This window comes from Acartia tonsa, chromosome 14 (assembly GCF_053477335.1).
Source record: "Acartia tonsa isolate MP-2025a chromosome 14, ASM5347733v1, whole genome shotgun sequence".
NCBI lineage: Eukaryota > Metazoa > Arthropoda > Copepoda > Calanoida > Acartiidae > Acartia > Acartia tonsa.
In genome coordinates this window covers 7,146,852-7,164,072 of record NC_137273.1, presented here as the reverse complement: position 1 = coordinate 7,164,072, position 17,221 = coordinate 7,146,852, and the positions used below count along the sequence as shown (strand labels likewise).

Sequence of the window (17,221 nt, the reverse complement as noted above, 5' to 3'; positions counted from 1 at the left end):
GGGTTTAGGCATCTAAACATAAGTAATTAATCAAATTATCATTTAGGTATTTGTGGTCATTCTAAATTTCTAAGAATTAATTTTAAACTTATACCTGTTCACAGGCGAGCAACAATTCTTTGGGACCGTCTGCATCGGTATAGTTTGCAGTTACTGAAAAATTAGTAATTCTTTTATATTATTCATTCATAATAGTTTACTTTACTTTATTTAATTCAGGTTATGTAGCTGCTGCAGTTGTAATTGCATTAATAAATAATAATAGTTTATTTATTTTATTTAGGTTACCTGCAATGAAGTCGGTGTGGTGAACATTGCCGAAGTCGAAGGAAAGGTGCACACCTGCGGAAACAAAGATAATATTGATTATTTAAAATAATTAAATATTAACATTTTTTCCGCAGGTGTGCACCTTTCCTTCGATTTCGGCAATGTACACACCCGCGGAAGTGAAGATAATTTAAATTAATTATTTGTTATTTCTTTCAGATTTTGAAATTATTTAGTAATGTTTTAGTTTATAAATTATAATACTTAATAGTTAATAGTTATTAATACCTTTATTTTCTAAAATCTTCTTGAAGGATTCCATGTAATACTTGTGCTGCCCCTGCAGCCAGTTATGAAGCTGTTTGCTGGTGGGTGCATCCTGCTTCTTGCCTTTCTCAAGTAAACCGACCTGCTTGGCGACGATATGGTCAAAGGCATTGGCATCCGTATCCTTAAAGCGAATTTTTTAAAGTTAGTATGTTTTTCAACCTATTTTTAAAAAATACACTATTCTAACTGACATGAAGATATATTTCGATTTTAGCAATCATTTTCAATTAATTTTGTTTAAAAAAATATAGGTATGAGACATTAGATAACAGCAAATATGATCAAAAATATTAAACATACATTTACCTTAAAGCGAAGGAAACTTTCATTATTAACCAGTTTTCCTGTTATGTGGCGCAGCGCTTCTAGGGCAGTGACGTATATTTTGACTTCATGGATAACTTCAGCATCTGCCTGGGCCTGTTGAAACTTCCTCTGAAAGCTGGCCAGGTTCACTCCCTTCCTATACTCTCGGTAAACATCTCTGTGGTCAATGATCCAGTGACGGCTAAACCTCCTAAACAGGTAAGCAATTAATATTATTTTTTTTAGCAAAGCTACTCTATAATTCACCTTGTCTGTCAGTATATATTTTTAATCAATGTTTATGAATACTTAATACCAGTGTTCTGGAGCCGGGAGCAGCAACATTTTTTGTGGAGCCGGATCCGGAGCCGTATTTTTTGTTAAAAACGGCTCCGGCTCCGGACTAGGTAAAAATGATTTTTTAAAGTAATATTATAATTTGGCAACGGTCTATTTCCATATAATAAACTGAAAAACTATTGTTACTTAACAAATAGACACACATCCTTCTACTTTTATATAGCTTTAATCAAATAAAAGCAAAATATTTTATATTATTTATCTTATTTTATCAAATTCAATAATGGAAAAAAATTGATATATTAATTTTAAGGTAGGAGCCGGAGCTGGAGCCGGAGCCGGGAGCCGTATTTCCAAATACGGCTCCCCGGAGCCGGAGCCGCATCAAAATTATACGGCTCCGGCACGTTGCGTTAATACATCATGTTATTTTATGTCAACTTAATATTATTACCTAAGAAGGTTAGTTTCTTGCAGTATAAATCTCTCTAATGGTTTTCCCTCTTTGGGGTATTCTTTCACGTGGTATGTGCCATCCCAGGTATGGAAGTTACAGTATTTGCACCCCCGCCCCCACGGGGTCTTATTCTGACCCTTTCCAGGGTAGTTGGGGATCATGTAAGCATGATCTTCAAGCACTTTAACCAAGTAGACATAAACCTGAAGTAATTTTAATTTTATTAAACATTTTATTTAATAATCTCACACCTGTAACTCTTTTTTTAGTTGTGTTCCTTTCTTGACTTTTAGTTTTGCTTTCAAAAAGTGTCACTTTTGCCCCCCCCCCCCCTCTACATTTTATTATTATTTTTAGTATTTATGTTTGTACCTTATCACCATTACTATATGTTATCCTCTTCCCATCAAGGCGGTCATAGAGCGAGTGTGTGTCCCCTTGTACTGTACCCACGCAGTCTAGGTAATCAATAGAACAGTTAATTTAATATATTATAGGTAAAGTAAAACAAACTAGTATTCTAGAAATTTATGTATTTACGGTTGAGATTGTATGGTTATTAATTATAAATATAATATAATGTATTTTATTTAAGTACAGACAAATAGACATCCTGTCAATTAAATTTTTAATGTTACTACCTATGTTATTGATATTAATTATACTAATTTAAGCTTACCTCTGATGAACATATGTTCCGTACTGTCACTGTTCATCTTGGGTTTATTCTTGGATCCTTTTGTACGGCCACCTCTCCCTTTTGGCTTTTCTCCAGCTGGGGATGACTGTGCTGAAGAAGGTGTGTCTCCAGCTGGTGTTGTAGGTGTGGCTGCGGCTTTAGGTTTGGCTGCGGCTTTAGGTGTGGCTGTTGTACTTGTACGGCCACCTCTCCCTTTTGGCTTTTCTCCAGCTGGGGATGACTGTGCTGAAGAAGGTGTGTCTCCAGCTGCGGCTTTAGGTGTGGCTGTTGTACTTGTAGGTGATGGAGACGGCGGCGGCGTTACGTTGAGTGGGCGCATTGGTGATGTATCTGGTGTTGTTTGTGAAGCTGGTTGTGGGCTTGCTGGTTTTGACCTTAAAATAATTAATTAATATTATTTTTCCCTTGCCCTCTGGACAAAATATAAAAATTATTTGGCTACTTGTTTTTTTTACCTCGATTGGGGAGAAGGTTTTGGGGGTGAAGTTGGATTTTCAGGTTCTGGGCTGTCAGGTTTTGACCTTAAAAAAATAGCCTATTATTTTAATTATTAATTAATATTATTTTTCCCTTGCCCTCTGGACAAAATATAAAAATTATTTGGCTACTTGTTTTTTTTACCTCGATTGGGGAGAAGGTTTGGGGGGTGAAGTTGGATTTTCAGGTTCTGGGCTGTCAGGTTTTGACCTTAAAAAAATAGCCTATTATTTTAATTATTAATTAATATTATTTTTCCCTTGCCCTCTGGACAAAATATAAAAATTATTTGGCTACTTGTTTTTTTTACCTCGATTGGGGAGAAGGTTTGGGGGGTGAAGTTGGATTTTCAGGTTCTGGGCTGTCAGGTTTTGACCTTAAAAAAATAGCCTATTATTTTAATTATTAATTAATATTATTTTTACCTTGCCCTCTGGACAAAATAAAAAAAAATTATTTGGCTACTTGTTTTTTTTACCTCGATTGGGGAGAAGACTCTGTTCTTCTTTTCTTGACCCTTGGAGGTGAACACAACTTTGTTATTATTCGCTTGCGTTGTGGATCAGCTATTTTTGAAGTGACTGGAGTGCAACTGAAATTAAATAAATAAATAAATTTTCAATTTCTCTGGTTCTTTTTAGAACCCACCAAATTTACCAAATTTGGGATTATATTCTAAAAAAAAATGGCCTCTCTTGGTGTGTAGAGCACCGAGAGTTGCTGAACATGGAAGGAATGCGCCCCGGAGGATGGATGGAGGACCCAACCTAACCTGACCAAAAGTAAGTAAGGATATTTTTTTAACATTTACCTACCCTAAGATAAAGGAACCCACTACTTTTCATAATCCCATTTATTATAATTTTATTAGGGGTATGCATTTGAGCTTAATAGTAAATAAAAAGTAAAAATACGACGAAACCCACTAATTTTATAAGGGGTAGTTTCACGAAATGCATTTGAGCTTAATAAATAAAAAGTTACTGTAAAAATCCCATTTCTATACTTTTTTTAGCATGGGTAGATGCACTTCGTGAAACTACCCCTTTTAGTTTTTTTATAACATTATTAAATATAAAATGAAAATATTATTATTACCTAATGTTATCACTGGGGGTTATTTTTTTTGTGGGGGTCCCCAACCCCTCCTTCTCCTCCAACATTACCGACCCTGGAGTGCAACTGAAAATTAAATAAATAAATAACATTTACCTACCCTAAGATAAAAAGTTACTACTTTTCATAATCCCATTTATTATAATTTTATTAGGGGTATGCATTTGAGCTTAATAGTAAATAAAAAGTAAAAATACGACGAAACCCACTAATTTTATAAGGGGTAGTTTCACGAAATGCATTTGAGCTTAATAAATAAACTTCGTGAAACTACCCCTTTTAGTTTTTTTATAACATTATTAAATATAAAATGAAAATATTATTATTACCTAATGTTATCACTGGGGGTTATTTTTTTGGGGGGGGACCCCAAACCCTCCTTTTCCTCCAACATATCAAGGTCAACCTCATCCAAAATATCGGGTATTCTTGCATCGGGGATCGTCTTACGTTCACGCAAACTACGAGTACGCGTAACTGAAGAGTCAGGCATAGCTTGGACAACCTCACTGTCATCATCGTCACCTATAACTTTATTAGAGTCAGGCTCAGCCATTCTCTAACGATGTTGTAACTGAACTAAAACTAAAAAAAAAGATTAATATTAATTATGACTTTATGACTTTAAGCCTAAGGTGGTGAGAATGGCCAGGTTACCGCTTACATTGGATGATTGGGGGAAGAAAAGGGTTAACAACTTAACAGTAACTCCACCCATAATTTTATTTTTTGGAATAGTAAGGGATAAAATAAACACACATAAAAGAAAGTGTGGGGGGGGGGGGGGGGTATAACTATAATCCGTATCCAATTACTACGAAGTACGAGGGAAATCATGGGATGTGTTGGAAAATATTTATATGACATGTAAGACTAAGAATTCTCCTAATTTCCCCTTGAGGAGGGGGGAGGATTTGATGCTTAATCTGCAGAAGGGGTAATTTAACACTTAATTTACCCTCCGTAAAAGATTAAAGATTAAAAGATTAAAGATTATTTGAAACCTGCCCCACCCCCCTTTTTCAACACTTCTTATTTGAATATAATTATATGTAATCTTTTTTTCTCCACCCATCATAACGTAATGGTTAGGAGGAGGGGGGGGGGGGGGAACCAACAAGATTTAATTTGGATTTAATACGATGAAATTTTAGTAAATAAATTAGCCGTTAGAGGCTGGATATTTCAAATTGTTTTTCAATTTATACTTAAGTTTCATCATTCATTGGTAAGAAAAGTTAAAAATTATATTTCAAGTTTTAGAAACCTATTTTTAAGAAAAGTTACATTTGAGATGAATAGAATTAAAAAAGTATTCGGTAATGTAGACAAACAAAATTGCTTCATAGTTACATATTGGAAGTTACATAACATTCAAGGATTACCATTGACATTGTCAGCTTTGAGGTCACTTTATGAAGGCTTTTTGGCCAATTATAGAATAGATTGATGATAATGATATGATGAATATCTGTATCATTTCATATCTTTTAAAAACAAAGTTTTATACCAACGTTTTCTTTTTGGTTTGCTCAACAATTTTGGGGAATTTTGGGACTTGGTTGCTTCATTAAGTTGAGTGTAAAAACGTTTCAACTATGAATTGTTATTTACAAAAGGGGTAATTTTGTGCATCATCATTGGGAGTGTACATCAATTTATCGGCCATTATAATATAAGGTTATAATTTATAAAGGTGTCATATATATAAACCTTTCTTAAAAGTTAAAAAAAAAACTCTCTCCCGTCACCCAGCATTAGTGGAAAATTTTTATAAAGGAAAATTTAAATAAATAAAGGGGGGTTATAATAAAGGTGTCGTCATATATATATTATGGAAAATTTTTATAAAGGAAAATTTAAATAAATAAAGGGATTATTCTTTGTATTTTTTTTTTGGGGGGGGGGGGGTTATATTCAAAATCAAGTTCAACCCTTTCTTTTCATATATTCTATGTATAATAAAGGTGTCGTCATATATATATTATGGAAAATTTTTATAAAGGAAAATTTAAATAAATAAAGGGATTATTCTTTGTATTTTTTTTGGGGGGGGGGGGGGGGTTATATTCAAAATCAAGTTCAACCCTTTCTTTTCATATAGCAACCCTCCTTAAAAGGGGAGGGGGGGGAGACTAGAGTAAAATAAACAGCCCATTGCCCTTCCCTTTATTTTGGGGGGGGGGACTATAAAGGTGTTAACTGTTACTTACATGTAAAACCCTTTTCCCCCACCCATATATGTTTGGATATTGACCTCTAGGCTTTAAATGCGGATGCCACTTATTTTAAAGGGTATGTAAAGATAAAATTTTTTCATGCTATTAGACTATTAGTATTAACAAATTAAAAATCTTAACATTTTCTAAATAATAAATATCGAAGATTGATTTTACGGCATTAGGTTGGTTTATTCGAAGATTGATTTTACGGCATTAGGTTGGTTTATAAAGATAATTTACATTTTACAAATTTGTAATTTAAAGTTAAATAGTAGGTTGGCGACGAACGAGAGATGGGCCAGCCAACTTCAAGTTACTTGGATACTAAGGGGAGAAGAAACGGCGGCGCAACCGCCGAAAACTGCCGAGAAAAGGCAAAATAAATTTCAGCGGCTTATCGGAAGGTAATGAGGAAATTACATTTTTGCATACAACCCCTTTATTTTAATGGCTTTCTCTACCTTTTGACCGCCTTTCTCTTTGTTTTAATGCGTAATTAGTTTTTATATACGCATAAAATAAACTTATAAAGTTAATTATTTTTTAATATTTGATTTTGCAGTGTTTTTATACGTATATTGTGAACGTTTTGATGAAATTGAATTGAAATTGAAATTAATTATATCTGCATTTGCATTATGAAAAATAAAATACTAATTATTAAATTATTATTTCAGTATAAATATCCGAACGAATAATGAAATCTAGAGTACCCAGCAGCACGAAACGAAGGAGCCAGCGAATACTTGAACGACGTCAACAACTTGACCCAGGTATAATATATATTGAATTCTATTTATTTTTAGTTATTTATTTATTATGATGTAGTTACGTACGATTTAGAAAGCGAAGCAACTCTATAATCATTACCAGAATGTCCGTAAATCCATAACCATAACCATAAACAATTATAAACATGACATTATACAAGTGTTAATGTCCGTTTGTCCTACCTTTTCAGAGCTTCGCTTTTATGGATGTTGTCATCCTTGTTTTTATAGTTATAACTTATTCCACCAAGTGTAATATAATGAATAAATAATCCTTATACTAAAGGATCTCGCTAACCGATGAACCGATCGGGTTCTCCTTTTTACCTTTTTAAAAGCGAAGCTTTTCTATAATTATGGTCGGTCCGTCCGATTTAGAAAGCGTAGCAACTCTATAATCATTACCAGAATGTCCGTACGTCCATTTTAAACATGTTGATTTTTCGTCCGAGATAGTTAGCTTTTATTCGTTAATTTAGGCATGTTAGAATTGTCCTATCGATTTCAAACTTTGCATGATGTAGTTACGTACGATTTAGAAAGCGAAGCAACTCTATAAGCATTACCAGAATGTCCGTACGTCCCTTTTAAACATGTTGATTTTTCTACTTTTATAACAACAAAATTTTATGTGATCTAATTATCCGTTTGATCTGGTTTTTGGTATATTGATTCCTTGGACAACAAAGAATAATATTATAAGCGAAGCAACTCTATAATTAAGTCCTAGAAATGTAAGTATGACCATAAACATTATCCTGTATGAAGCAGTTTTCCAACAAATTTACTTAAAATTTTGCTTCGACTCTATACATTTATAATTTATTAAGGTGTCGCTGTTCCTCTTCCTGTTCCTGTTGAGGCCCCCCTCCGAGATGATCCGGTTGTGGCTGCTATTGCACCCCAGCCTGATGACCAGCGTCGAGTTCGACGACAACGACGCCGTAATGCTGCAAGACAATTAGGTAGGTATTATATATAATACGTTTGTCCAGTAACCTTACTCTAAAATAATAAATTCACCTTTTGGAATTAATTTAATTAATTAATTGCGTTGAGATATTTTATGGTTTGGAAAAAATAACCATTTATTTTAAATTAATAGTAAATATCATACAGAATTGCTTACATGATTATTATAAAACAAGGATGAAAACATCCATAAAAGAGAAGCTCCAAAAAATGCGTCAAAAAATCTAAGCTGGATCTTTAATTAAAATGTATTTTTTTTGGCTTTTATGGAACTAATTGTAATCTACAGAAGGGAAAATCACTGGGGATGTACATCGATCTATCGACCACCCTCCTGAGAGATTTTAATTTTAATTTTGATTTAATTTATTAAGGTCAACAGGTTATCCAACAGATGGGGAACAACAATAATGTCAATGTTCCCCATCAACCACCACAACCGGACCATCCTCAAGAGCCGGACCACCCTCAACAGCAGGACGACCCTCCAGAGCCCCTTCCCGACAACAATCCACCTCCCCCACCCCCGCCACAGCAAGAACGTCAACCTCAACGTGGTCGTGTTGCACCTATTTTCAATTTGACAATAGGTGCGCACGCCACAGTAAATATCAACAATAATACATTTCAATTCTATTGATTATTGTTGATATTTACTGTTAATTTATTGTTATTTTGTGTTGTTATCCCCACCCCCCCCCCCCCCCCCCCGACTAAATGACTGGATTAGGTTAGGCTAGGTTAGGTTATATGGCTAGGGGGCCGAGCGCCCGCGGTTATTTTTATTGGTGGGGGGGGGGGGATAAAAATTGTAAAAATCTATTTTGTATTTTGTATATACTATTTTTGATATATTTACTTTATTTACTAGAATTCCAATTATCCCCCCCCCCCCCCCCCCCCGACTAAATGACTGGATTAGGTTAGGCTAGGTTAGGTTATATGGCTAGGGGGCCGAGCGCCCGCGGTTATTTTTATTGGTGGGGGGGATATTTTCAAATTTTGTATATACTATTTTTGATATATTTATACTTTATTTACTAAATTTGCAGATTTTTTAAAGGGGTAGTTTCACGAAATGCATTTAAACTTAATTTAGTGAACCGCATATTTTATCCTGGTTAAATGGTTAAACTACATTTATATGGCATATATTTGAAAAAATTTCAATTTTCTACCACATAGTTTTTAAAATGTCAAGACTTGAAAATCGTCTTTTTAAATTGCATATATCACAAAAAAGACAATTTTAAGGTCTTGATATTTTAAAAACTACGTGGTAGAAAATTGAATTCATTTCAAATATATGCCATATAAATGTAGTTTACCCATTTAACCAGGATAAAATATGCGGTTCACTAAATTAAGTTCAAATGCATTTCGTGAAACTACCCCTTTTCTTTAGTTTTAATATTTTCATTTAATTTTTTTTTCAATTTCATTGTTTCATTTTTTAGTAGCAAATCTACTTTATATTTCTAAATGTAAATATGTCTGTCTGTCTGTCTGTTTTTTTTTCGTTTTTCAATTTCATTGTTTCATTTTCATTTTGTATTTCATAAATTCATTTCATATTCATATTCGTGATAAAAATAAATGTGATAAGAAACTCGAAATAATACACTTTTTTATTCATTCTTATGGTCGGTCCGTCCGATTTAGAAAGCGTAGCAACTCTATAATCATTACCAGAATGTCCGTACGTCCATTTTAAACATGTTGATTTTTCGTCCGAGATAGTTAGCTTTTATTCGTTAACGATGCAAGAAATAGCTATTGATAATTTTAAATACGTGGAACGCTTACCTAACCTACCTAAGTTTTATCAAATAACTATATCAAACGTCTCTCTTCCTTCCTTGGATACAAACGGCTGCGCCCCTAGCATTTAGAGGCTCTATATTCGAACCTACCTACCTACCTACCTAAGTATATCAAATAACTATATCAAACGTCTCTCGAGTCTCTTCCTTGGATACAAACGGCTGCGCCCCTAGCATTTAGAGGCTCTATATTCGAAGGGATATGAAAGGGCAGAAAAATAGCCTAAAACCATCTAAGGACCTATACGAAGCTGTACTGTAAAGGAGAACCATATAGGTTCAGTGGTTAGCGAGATCCTTAGCTACAGACAAACAGAGCTTACTTCTTTATAAGTTTACTAGCGGCCTCTAGTGGCACTTTAAATGTTTTTGTTTGTTAAAGTTAATACTATAGCTATTGATAATTTTAAATTTATGTCTTCAATTCAAAGTTAAAATAAGTACACAAATAAAACCATCTAAGGACCTATACGAAGCTGTACTGTAAAGGAGAACCATATAGGTTCAGTGGTTAGCGAGATCCTTAGCTACAGACAAACAGAGCTTACTTCTTTATAAGTTTACTAGCGGCTACGCCCCTAGAGGCCTCTAGTGGCACTTTAAATGTTTTTGTTTGTTAAAGTTAATACTATAGCTATTGATAATTTTAAATTTATGTCTTCAATTCAAAGTTAAAATAAGTACACAAATAAAACCATCTAAGGACCTATACGAAGCTGTACTGTAAAGGAGAACCATATAGGTTCAGTGGTTAGCGAGATCCTTAGCTACAGACAAACAGAGCTTACTTCTTCAATTATAATTCAAATTATAGAGCAGCATCGCAATTACAAATTAAATTAAATAAAAATAAGAAAATTATTTTTCATAGTTTTATTATTATAGCATATATATGTCAAGTTATGTTATTTATGTGGAATCTAACTAAATATTCACAGGAATGCGATCTCAACTCAATCGATAATGATCACTGACTCATCAGAGTCATCACCTTCACCTTCGCTCGCGCCACCTTCGTGTTCCAGAACTTCCAGGATGGCGTCAATATCTCCATCATCGGAAGATGGATTTACATCGCCGGAGATATCGGGATATTCGTCTTCATCTGATGATAGATCTACTGTGCCATCTAATCCTATCGCACGGTCATAGACAGCTAACGCCTGGATAACGTCGTCACGGTAACCGTTGCATTTTGCTTCCATTTGCTGCAGAACAAGTTGGTTTTGTTCGCGTGTACGCTGAGAAGATGGAAGGGCTTGGTGAAGGAATTGGTATATACCAATTCCTTCACTAAATAGTCTGATCGCCTGCATATTCCGAACACTCTGAAACCCCGACCTGTAAAGCAGGTTAGATATATCTTTAAAAGATCTGTGAAGGACCTGATAATGGGCGTACCATCCAGGCATCAGGTCGGGGTATAAACTTGGTTCTGGATCTGTACAGGTAAGTGTACGGGGGAAGTAAGGAACCAAGTCATCCATCGCTACCGGCTTGCGCCTGCGCCCAACTGTGACTCTCTGTCCTTGTTCCGCCATAATAACGATAGCAAAAATAAAACAAATGTTCAAATGTTGTCACTTCAAAGGTCTGTAAGCAAATGAAATTTCAAGGAATCATTAATTACCCCCTACAAATTTTTCTTTGTTGTTGGTTTCCAAGAAATTATTAAGATTTATAATATTCTAGATATCTTCAATGGGATGTGTGAAATATTTTTAACAAGGATGACAATATCCATTAAAGCAAAACATTAACATAAATGCATTAGTATAATCAAAATTATAAGTAAGTATTCTGTCTATAAGTATAAATTATATAAATACTAACATACTGACGTCTATAACCAACACAAATTATAGAAAAGCTTCGCTAATTCCTAGTATTTTGAATTTTCCATATGTTTTGTTTTGTTTTGTTTCTTGGGGGGGGGGGGGGGGAACATTAACATAAATGCATAAGTATAATTATAAAGTAAGTATTCTGTCTATAAATTATATAAAATAGTAATACTAACTGACGTTTATAACCAACACAAATTATAGAAAAGCTTCGCTAATTCCTATTTTCCATATGTTTTGAATTGTTAACTTATTTCTTGGGGAGGGGGGGGGGGGGAGGGGTCAATATTTGTATCGTAAGTTGTAATGTAACGGTCAACCTTCAAATAGGGGAGGGGTGAGACTACACTAGTATAATAAATTATAATCTTACCCACTCCCCAAGTTAAAAATTAATCGTGACCCCCCCCCCCCCTCTCATATATATAAACATAGTGAAAATGAAATTATAAGAATCCTTGTTACTCTATAATTAAGGTATGTCCATACGTCCCTCCGTCCGAGTCTTTTTACGGAAATACACTATATTGTTATATATAGAAAAAGATTGTTATAAATGTGTTTTTTATCACGTATTTTACAATTTTTTTGTCCATTTTCACCGCTCATTATGAATATGGGCGGAGTGGTAATGCGCGCCCCCCCCCCCCCATGTAACCCCCTAAAATTGGGGTTGGTGTTGTATGTAATAAATATTAGGAGGTAATAGGATATCTGTTTAGCTCCCCCCCCCCCAAAAAAAATAGGGGGAAAAACATAAATATTAGGAGGGGATAGGACAGTTGACAATAATAAATAATAATCAAAAATCAAAATGCTGAACTGATAAGAAATAATTAATAAACAATTTTAAGTTTAGGCAAATTTAGGATTATGTAATTGTAAATTCAATTGTTTAAGTTTTAACGTTTTTCTATTAGCTTAATGCTTCAAAAGACAACCATACATTGTTCCAAATGGTCTATTTATTATTCATAATTTTAGAGCTTCGCTACTTATGTATGTTTTATAATTATTAGGTAGACATGTAAGAATTCTGCTAATTTCCCCTTTGAGGAGGGGGGGAGGATTTGATGCTTAATCTTTCATGTCACACGGTCCACGGATAAAAAACAAATATATAATATCGTAACCAACCTGGTAATGGTATGGTAATAATTGGGGTGGGGGGGGGGGGGGGGAGAAACAAGATTAAATTTGGATTTAATACGATGAAATTATAGTAAATAAATTAGCCGTTAGAGGGTAAATATTTCAAATTGTTCTTAAATTTATACTTTCATCATTCATTGGTGAGAAAAGTTAAAAATTATATTTCAAGTTTTAGAAACCTATTTTTAAGAAAAGTTACATTTGAGACGAATTGATTTCACAAAGTATTCGGTAATGTAGAAAACAAACAAAATTGCTTCAAAGTTACATATTGAAAGTTGGAATATAGATAACTTCTCTATATGCTTTATAACACTTTATGAAGGCTTTTTGGCCAATTATATTATAGATTGATGATAATATCTGTGATAATATCATTTCATATGTTTTAAGTTTTAAAAACATTCTTTCGCAAGGAAGGGAAATTTAAATTTTTTTAAAAAGGGTCAACTAAATAACATGACACGGATATGAAGCAAAATTGTAAGTGAATTAGTTGGAAGACTCTAATTGCAATAAAACCTACTCTTTTTGAATAAAACAAATATACAAAGTTTTTACTTTTTAATTCGTTCGTTCTTTAAGACAGATAGCTATTTCTTTCATAGTTAAACGGCTCCTCGGGGCTAAAAAAACTGGTTTTAATAATCAAACGATTGTACATTTCTGTTCTGTCTATATATCATAGTTATCATTGAAAACCAAAGAATAAAATAATAGGATGTCTGTTAATCTCCACGGATAAAAAACTTTCCTAGGAGTTTTATGAAGGCTTTTTGATCAATTATACAAACTACAAAGATATGATGATAGTAACCAAATTTAGATAATCACTTTAATAATTTTAGTTCTTTCTTTTTGTCTGTCTATCTTTTATTAAATACAAATCGTAAAATTCGGAATAACTATATACGGTTTTTTTGGACTTCAGTTGAAAGAAATCGTTTTTACTTTCCGGTCATACGCTTATAATACGATGTGATAATTTGATAAATATCTATTTTTTGAATTAAATTTATCGCCTGGACAGACATACTTACAAAGCTATGTTCATATATATTTAAGATTTGAGATTAGTTTGTTTCCCTTCAGTATTTTATTTTTTTTGGAGCGAAGCTATTTCATAATTAAGTTTTTTAAAATTTTTATAGACATTTTTCCGTGCATTTTAAATTTGTTTCAATTTTCCCATAATTACTAAAATAAAAGAATAATGTCAGTTTGATAATAAAAGTACTCGTTTTTATGGTAAATAAAATTAACATATCTTCGCGCCTTAATCGCTGTACAATATTTATTTTTGGGGGGGGGGGCGGGGAGGAAAAATTTATGTCACCTGATTAAGGAAGGGAAACTGGAAGGGTCAACTTAACTGAACTCACATGAGAAATATGAGATCTTCAAGTTCATACAGAACAATAATTTTCTATAATTAGGGTCAGTTTGTCCGTCGACTATTTGTCGACTATTCTGAACTATTTAAGTGTTTGTGTTATTATCCGTTTGTTATACAGTTTCAGAAATCGTTTTAATCTTACAGAACAATAGCTTTTTTATAATTAGGGCTGGTCAATCTCCGTAAGAAAGCGGATAGCTTTTTTCATTTCTGGTAATGTAGGCATTTGCTTCCTGTATCCGTTTGTCATAAAGTTTCAGTACTAGTTTTTATGGATGTTTTAATCCTTGTTAATATTCCCCAATATACAAGGTATATTGATAAAAGCGTTTTTTTTTTGGGGGGGGGGGGGGAACATTTATGACCGCATAAAGCTAAGGGTCAACTCATGATACAGGAAATATGAGACCTTAGAGAACAAGGACAAATCGTTACAATTTACAAAACTAACTCCAATCCAAATAAAATAAAAATATTTATTTTCATTTTATTTAAGTCAACATAGTTTATTTATTTATTTAGATTATTTATTTCATTAAAGTAAAAAAAGTTATGATTATTGTTTTGTTAGTATGTTAGGTTAAATAATAAATTAGTACATATTACTTGAGTTAGAATGATTAATACATTATTTAATGGTTATTGGTGGTTTATTTTTTAACTTTTCTTTCACTTTATGATATTAGCAAGTTTGATATATGGTTGAGTTGAAATGTAGAAGACAGTAAGCAGGGTGGAGGGTTGGATAATGTAGGGTGTTGGATCTTTGGAAGGTGGATTATTATAGAGTAGATACGCTGAAAGCCTGAAACAAAAAATCTTAAGTCTTAACAGCTATGTGAGGGAGAGGGGGGGGGGTGGTAATTTATCTATCCTTTACAACCCTCTCACATACTCACACGACAATACAAATACACATAATAAATACTAGGATATGACAATGAAAGAAAAATCGAGATTTTTGGAATAAAGAAAGGGGAGAATAAATTATTTAAAAGTCTTATCTATTATACAAATTTTATATCTAAGTTTTCATATTTATTGAATTGTTTACAAGTAAAACTGATATGGTTCTGATATCGCAAAAACCAATCAACCAATATTATTTTTTTATAATTCATTCTAAAAAAATAAAAAAAACTCATCAATATTTAATTTTTAAAGTTTTCATATTTATTGAATTGTTTAAAAGTAAAACTGATATGGTTCTGAGTTCTGATATCGCAAAAACCAATCAACCAATATTATTTTTTTTATAATTCATTCTATAAAAATAAAAAACTCATCAATATTTAATTTTTAAAAAAAATTGTATAAAAAGTAAAAAAAACACTGAGAAAATATTAGGTGTAGAGGTTTCGTGTTTTTTCTAGACAGCCATATTGGCTATTTTTCCAAATTTTGACGAAACGAAAAAATTTATTGGAAAATATCAGTAAATATTAACTTTCAGGATCGTATAAATTTAGAAAAGATTTTAATATTTAGGTTTCCTGTCCAAATTCAACCCTTTCCCTAATTGTTATAAACGTCTTTGGACAGTTAGAAACTAGGGGGAATATTAAAGAAATATTGACCCGACAGTTTCAAATTTCCATCGTCTAAGATCTATTGAATAGATTTCTAGTAGACATATGTCTGATTAAAATCCGTTTTGATGCTTGATGAAATTTTTTCTTGAGAGAGGTAATGTAATATTTGGGTCAGGTCAATACTTCCTTCTGATTTTTAAAATTGTGAGAGGTATACCCCTGAGGTTTAAGGATGCCTGACGCTCGGCTGCCGAGCCCTGCTATTAAGTGGATGATATTTCAATAAGATTTTTATAAGACTCACCTGTAGTATACCATTGTAAGTTTTTGGCTTGTTTTATTGGCTCCAGTTGCAAAAGAAAATCTTTAAAAAAAATCTAATTTTTAAATCTTTGTCTTAAACCCATTTACTTTATGGGCCAAATGATATCTATGTAAAATCTCTCCTAGCCTAACCTAAGAAATATACCAAATATATAGAAAATACTAGTCTATAGTTCCAACAAAACAAACTAGAAAACCGAATTCTTAAAAAAGGCATAAAAAAATTTATTTGGTAATTAACAGTCCAGTCTTTAAGAAGGTATTAAGGTCTGAAAAACGGACACTTTCTTCATATTTGAATTGTAAAGTCGCTTTGCTACCCAAATTTTCTAGATCAAAAAGATATTACCTCTATTTATCACTATAAGTAGCAAAATTAGCAGAAAAATCTTTTTTTTATATGACTTTTTGAATCATCCAAATACATTCATATTAATAATTTACTTTTTTTGACATTAAAAAATGAGAAAGAAATAGGGGCGATAAAAAAACTTTAAAACAATTTACTAAATACTTTTGGGTAACAAAAAGTCATTCCATGGGTAAATAAAACATTTTTCTGCATTCATTTTGCTTTGTAAACATTTTATACATGTTATATGTATAATCTTAATAATAAAATTTATTAAACAAATTCAATAATCATTAACCCTTACAGATCGGGCCCCAATTCCCACCTTAATAGATCGGGGGGGGGAGGGGGGGTCATATTGACCCCCCCCTCTATCTCGGCTCCTGTTACAGATAAAGACGTAAAATTTTTTTTCTGGTGGTTCATGTGTATTTTTAGAGAAAATTACTTTTTCTGCCAGACCGCTCCTTAGCCGCTTTTTAGCGGCCAGCCGCTAAATATTAAAACAGCTGTAGAGCGGCCAATTTTGCAGCTAGGATGACCAAATTTTAGGACGAACTTTTATTTTTAATAACAAAAAAATTACTTTTTCTGATCATCGCCGAAAAACGGCAAATAATGGAAACCGCCATTTTCGGCGGTTACGGCGGTAAAACGGCGGTTGGCGGCGCCAATTAATATTTTATCTGTTTATTGTTGCTCAAGGATTTACCAAAAAAATTTATAGGTCTCTAGCTGTAATAGAAGCCACGATATTCATGATATATGTCTGTTGTAAAAGCCGGACAAAAATCGGTCATAAAGTCGATCAGGGAGCGGTCAAACGGTCATAACACCACTTTTCTCAGAAGGTCATTGATATCTAAGTATTCACTAAA

At 33.0% G+C, this 17,221-nt stretch overlaps 2 protein-coding genes across 2 annotated transcripts in view; both read right to left on the bottom strand.

Annotated features, from left to right (window-relative positions):
- LOC145305281 (uncharacterized) overlaps positions 1-16,595 on the bottom strand; it is a 28,219-nt gene extending 11,624 nt beyond the window's left edge. The window contains exons 1-3 of the mRNA XM_080146890.1: positions 16,530-16,595; positions 16,341-16,381; positions 15,972-16,031 (exon numbers count right to left, since the gene is read on the bottom strand). Of these exons, the coding sequence (XP_080003016.1) occupies positions 15,972-16,031; positions 16,341-16,381; positions 16,530-16,585 (157 nt within the window). The 5' untranslated portion in view covers positions 16,586-16,595. The remainder of the gene's footprint in view (positions 1-15,971; positions 16,032-16,340; positions 16,382-16,529) is intronic.
- LOC145305280 (uncharacterized) lies at positions 74-2,682 on the bottom strand. Its single transcript, XM_080146889.1, has 7 exons — positions 2,343-2,682; positions 2,036-2,121; positions 1,661-1,866; positions 907-1,117; positions 559-721; positions 289-342; positions 74-153 (listed from the first exon to the last, which is right to left on the bottom strand). Exons 1-7 carry the CDS (start codon positions 2,680-2,682, stop codon positions 89-91), a joined length of 1,125 nt encoding a protein of 374 aa, XP_080003015.1. The 3' UTR covers positions 74-88.
- Positions 16,596-17,221: the final 626 nt, after the last annotated feature.

Coding starts and splice junctions, on each gene's coding strand:
- LOC145305280 (XM_080146889.1), bottom strand. CDS start 2,682: ATGCGCCCACTCAACGTAACGCCGCCGCCGTCTCCATCACCTACAAGT. Junction 1,867..2,035: donor CATATAGTAATGGTGATAAG/GTACAAACATAA, acceptor AAATTACTTCAG/GTTTATGTCTACTTGGTTAA. Junction 154..288: donor CCACACCGACTTCATTGCAG/GTAACCTAAATA, acceptor CTAATTTTTCAG/TAACTGCAAACTATACCGAT.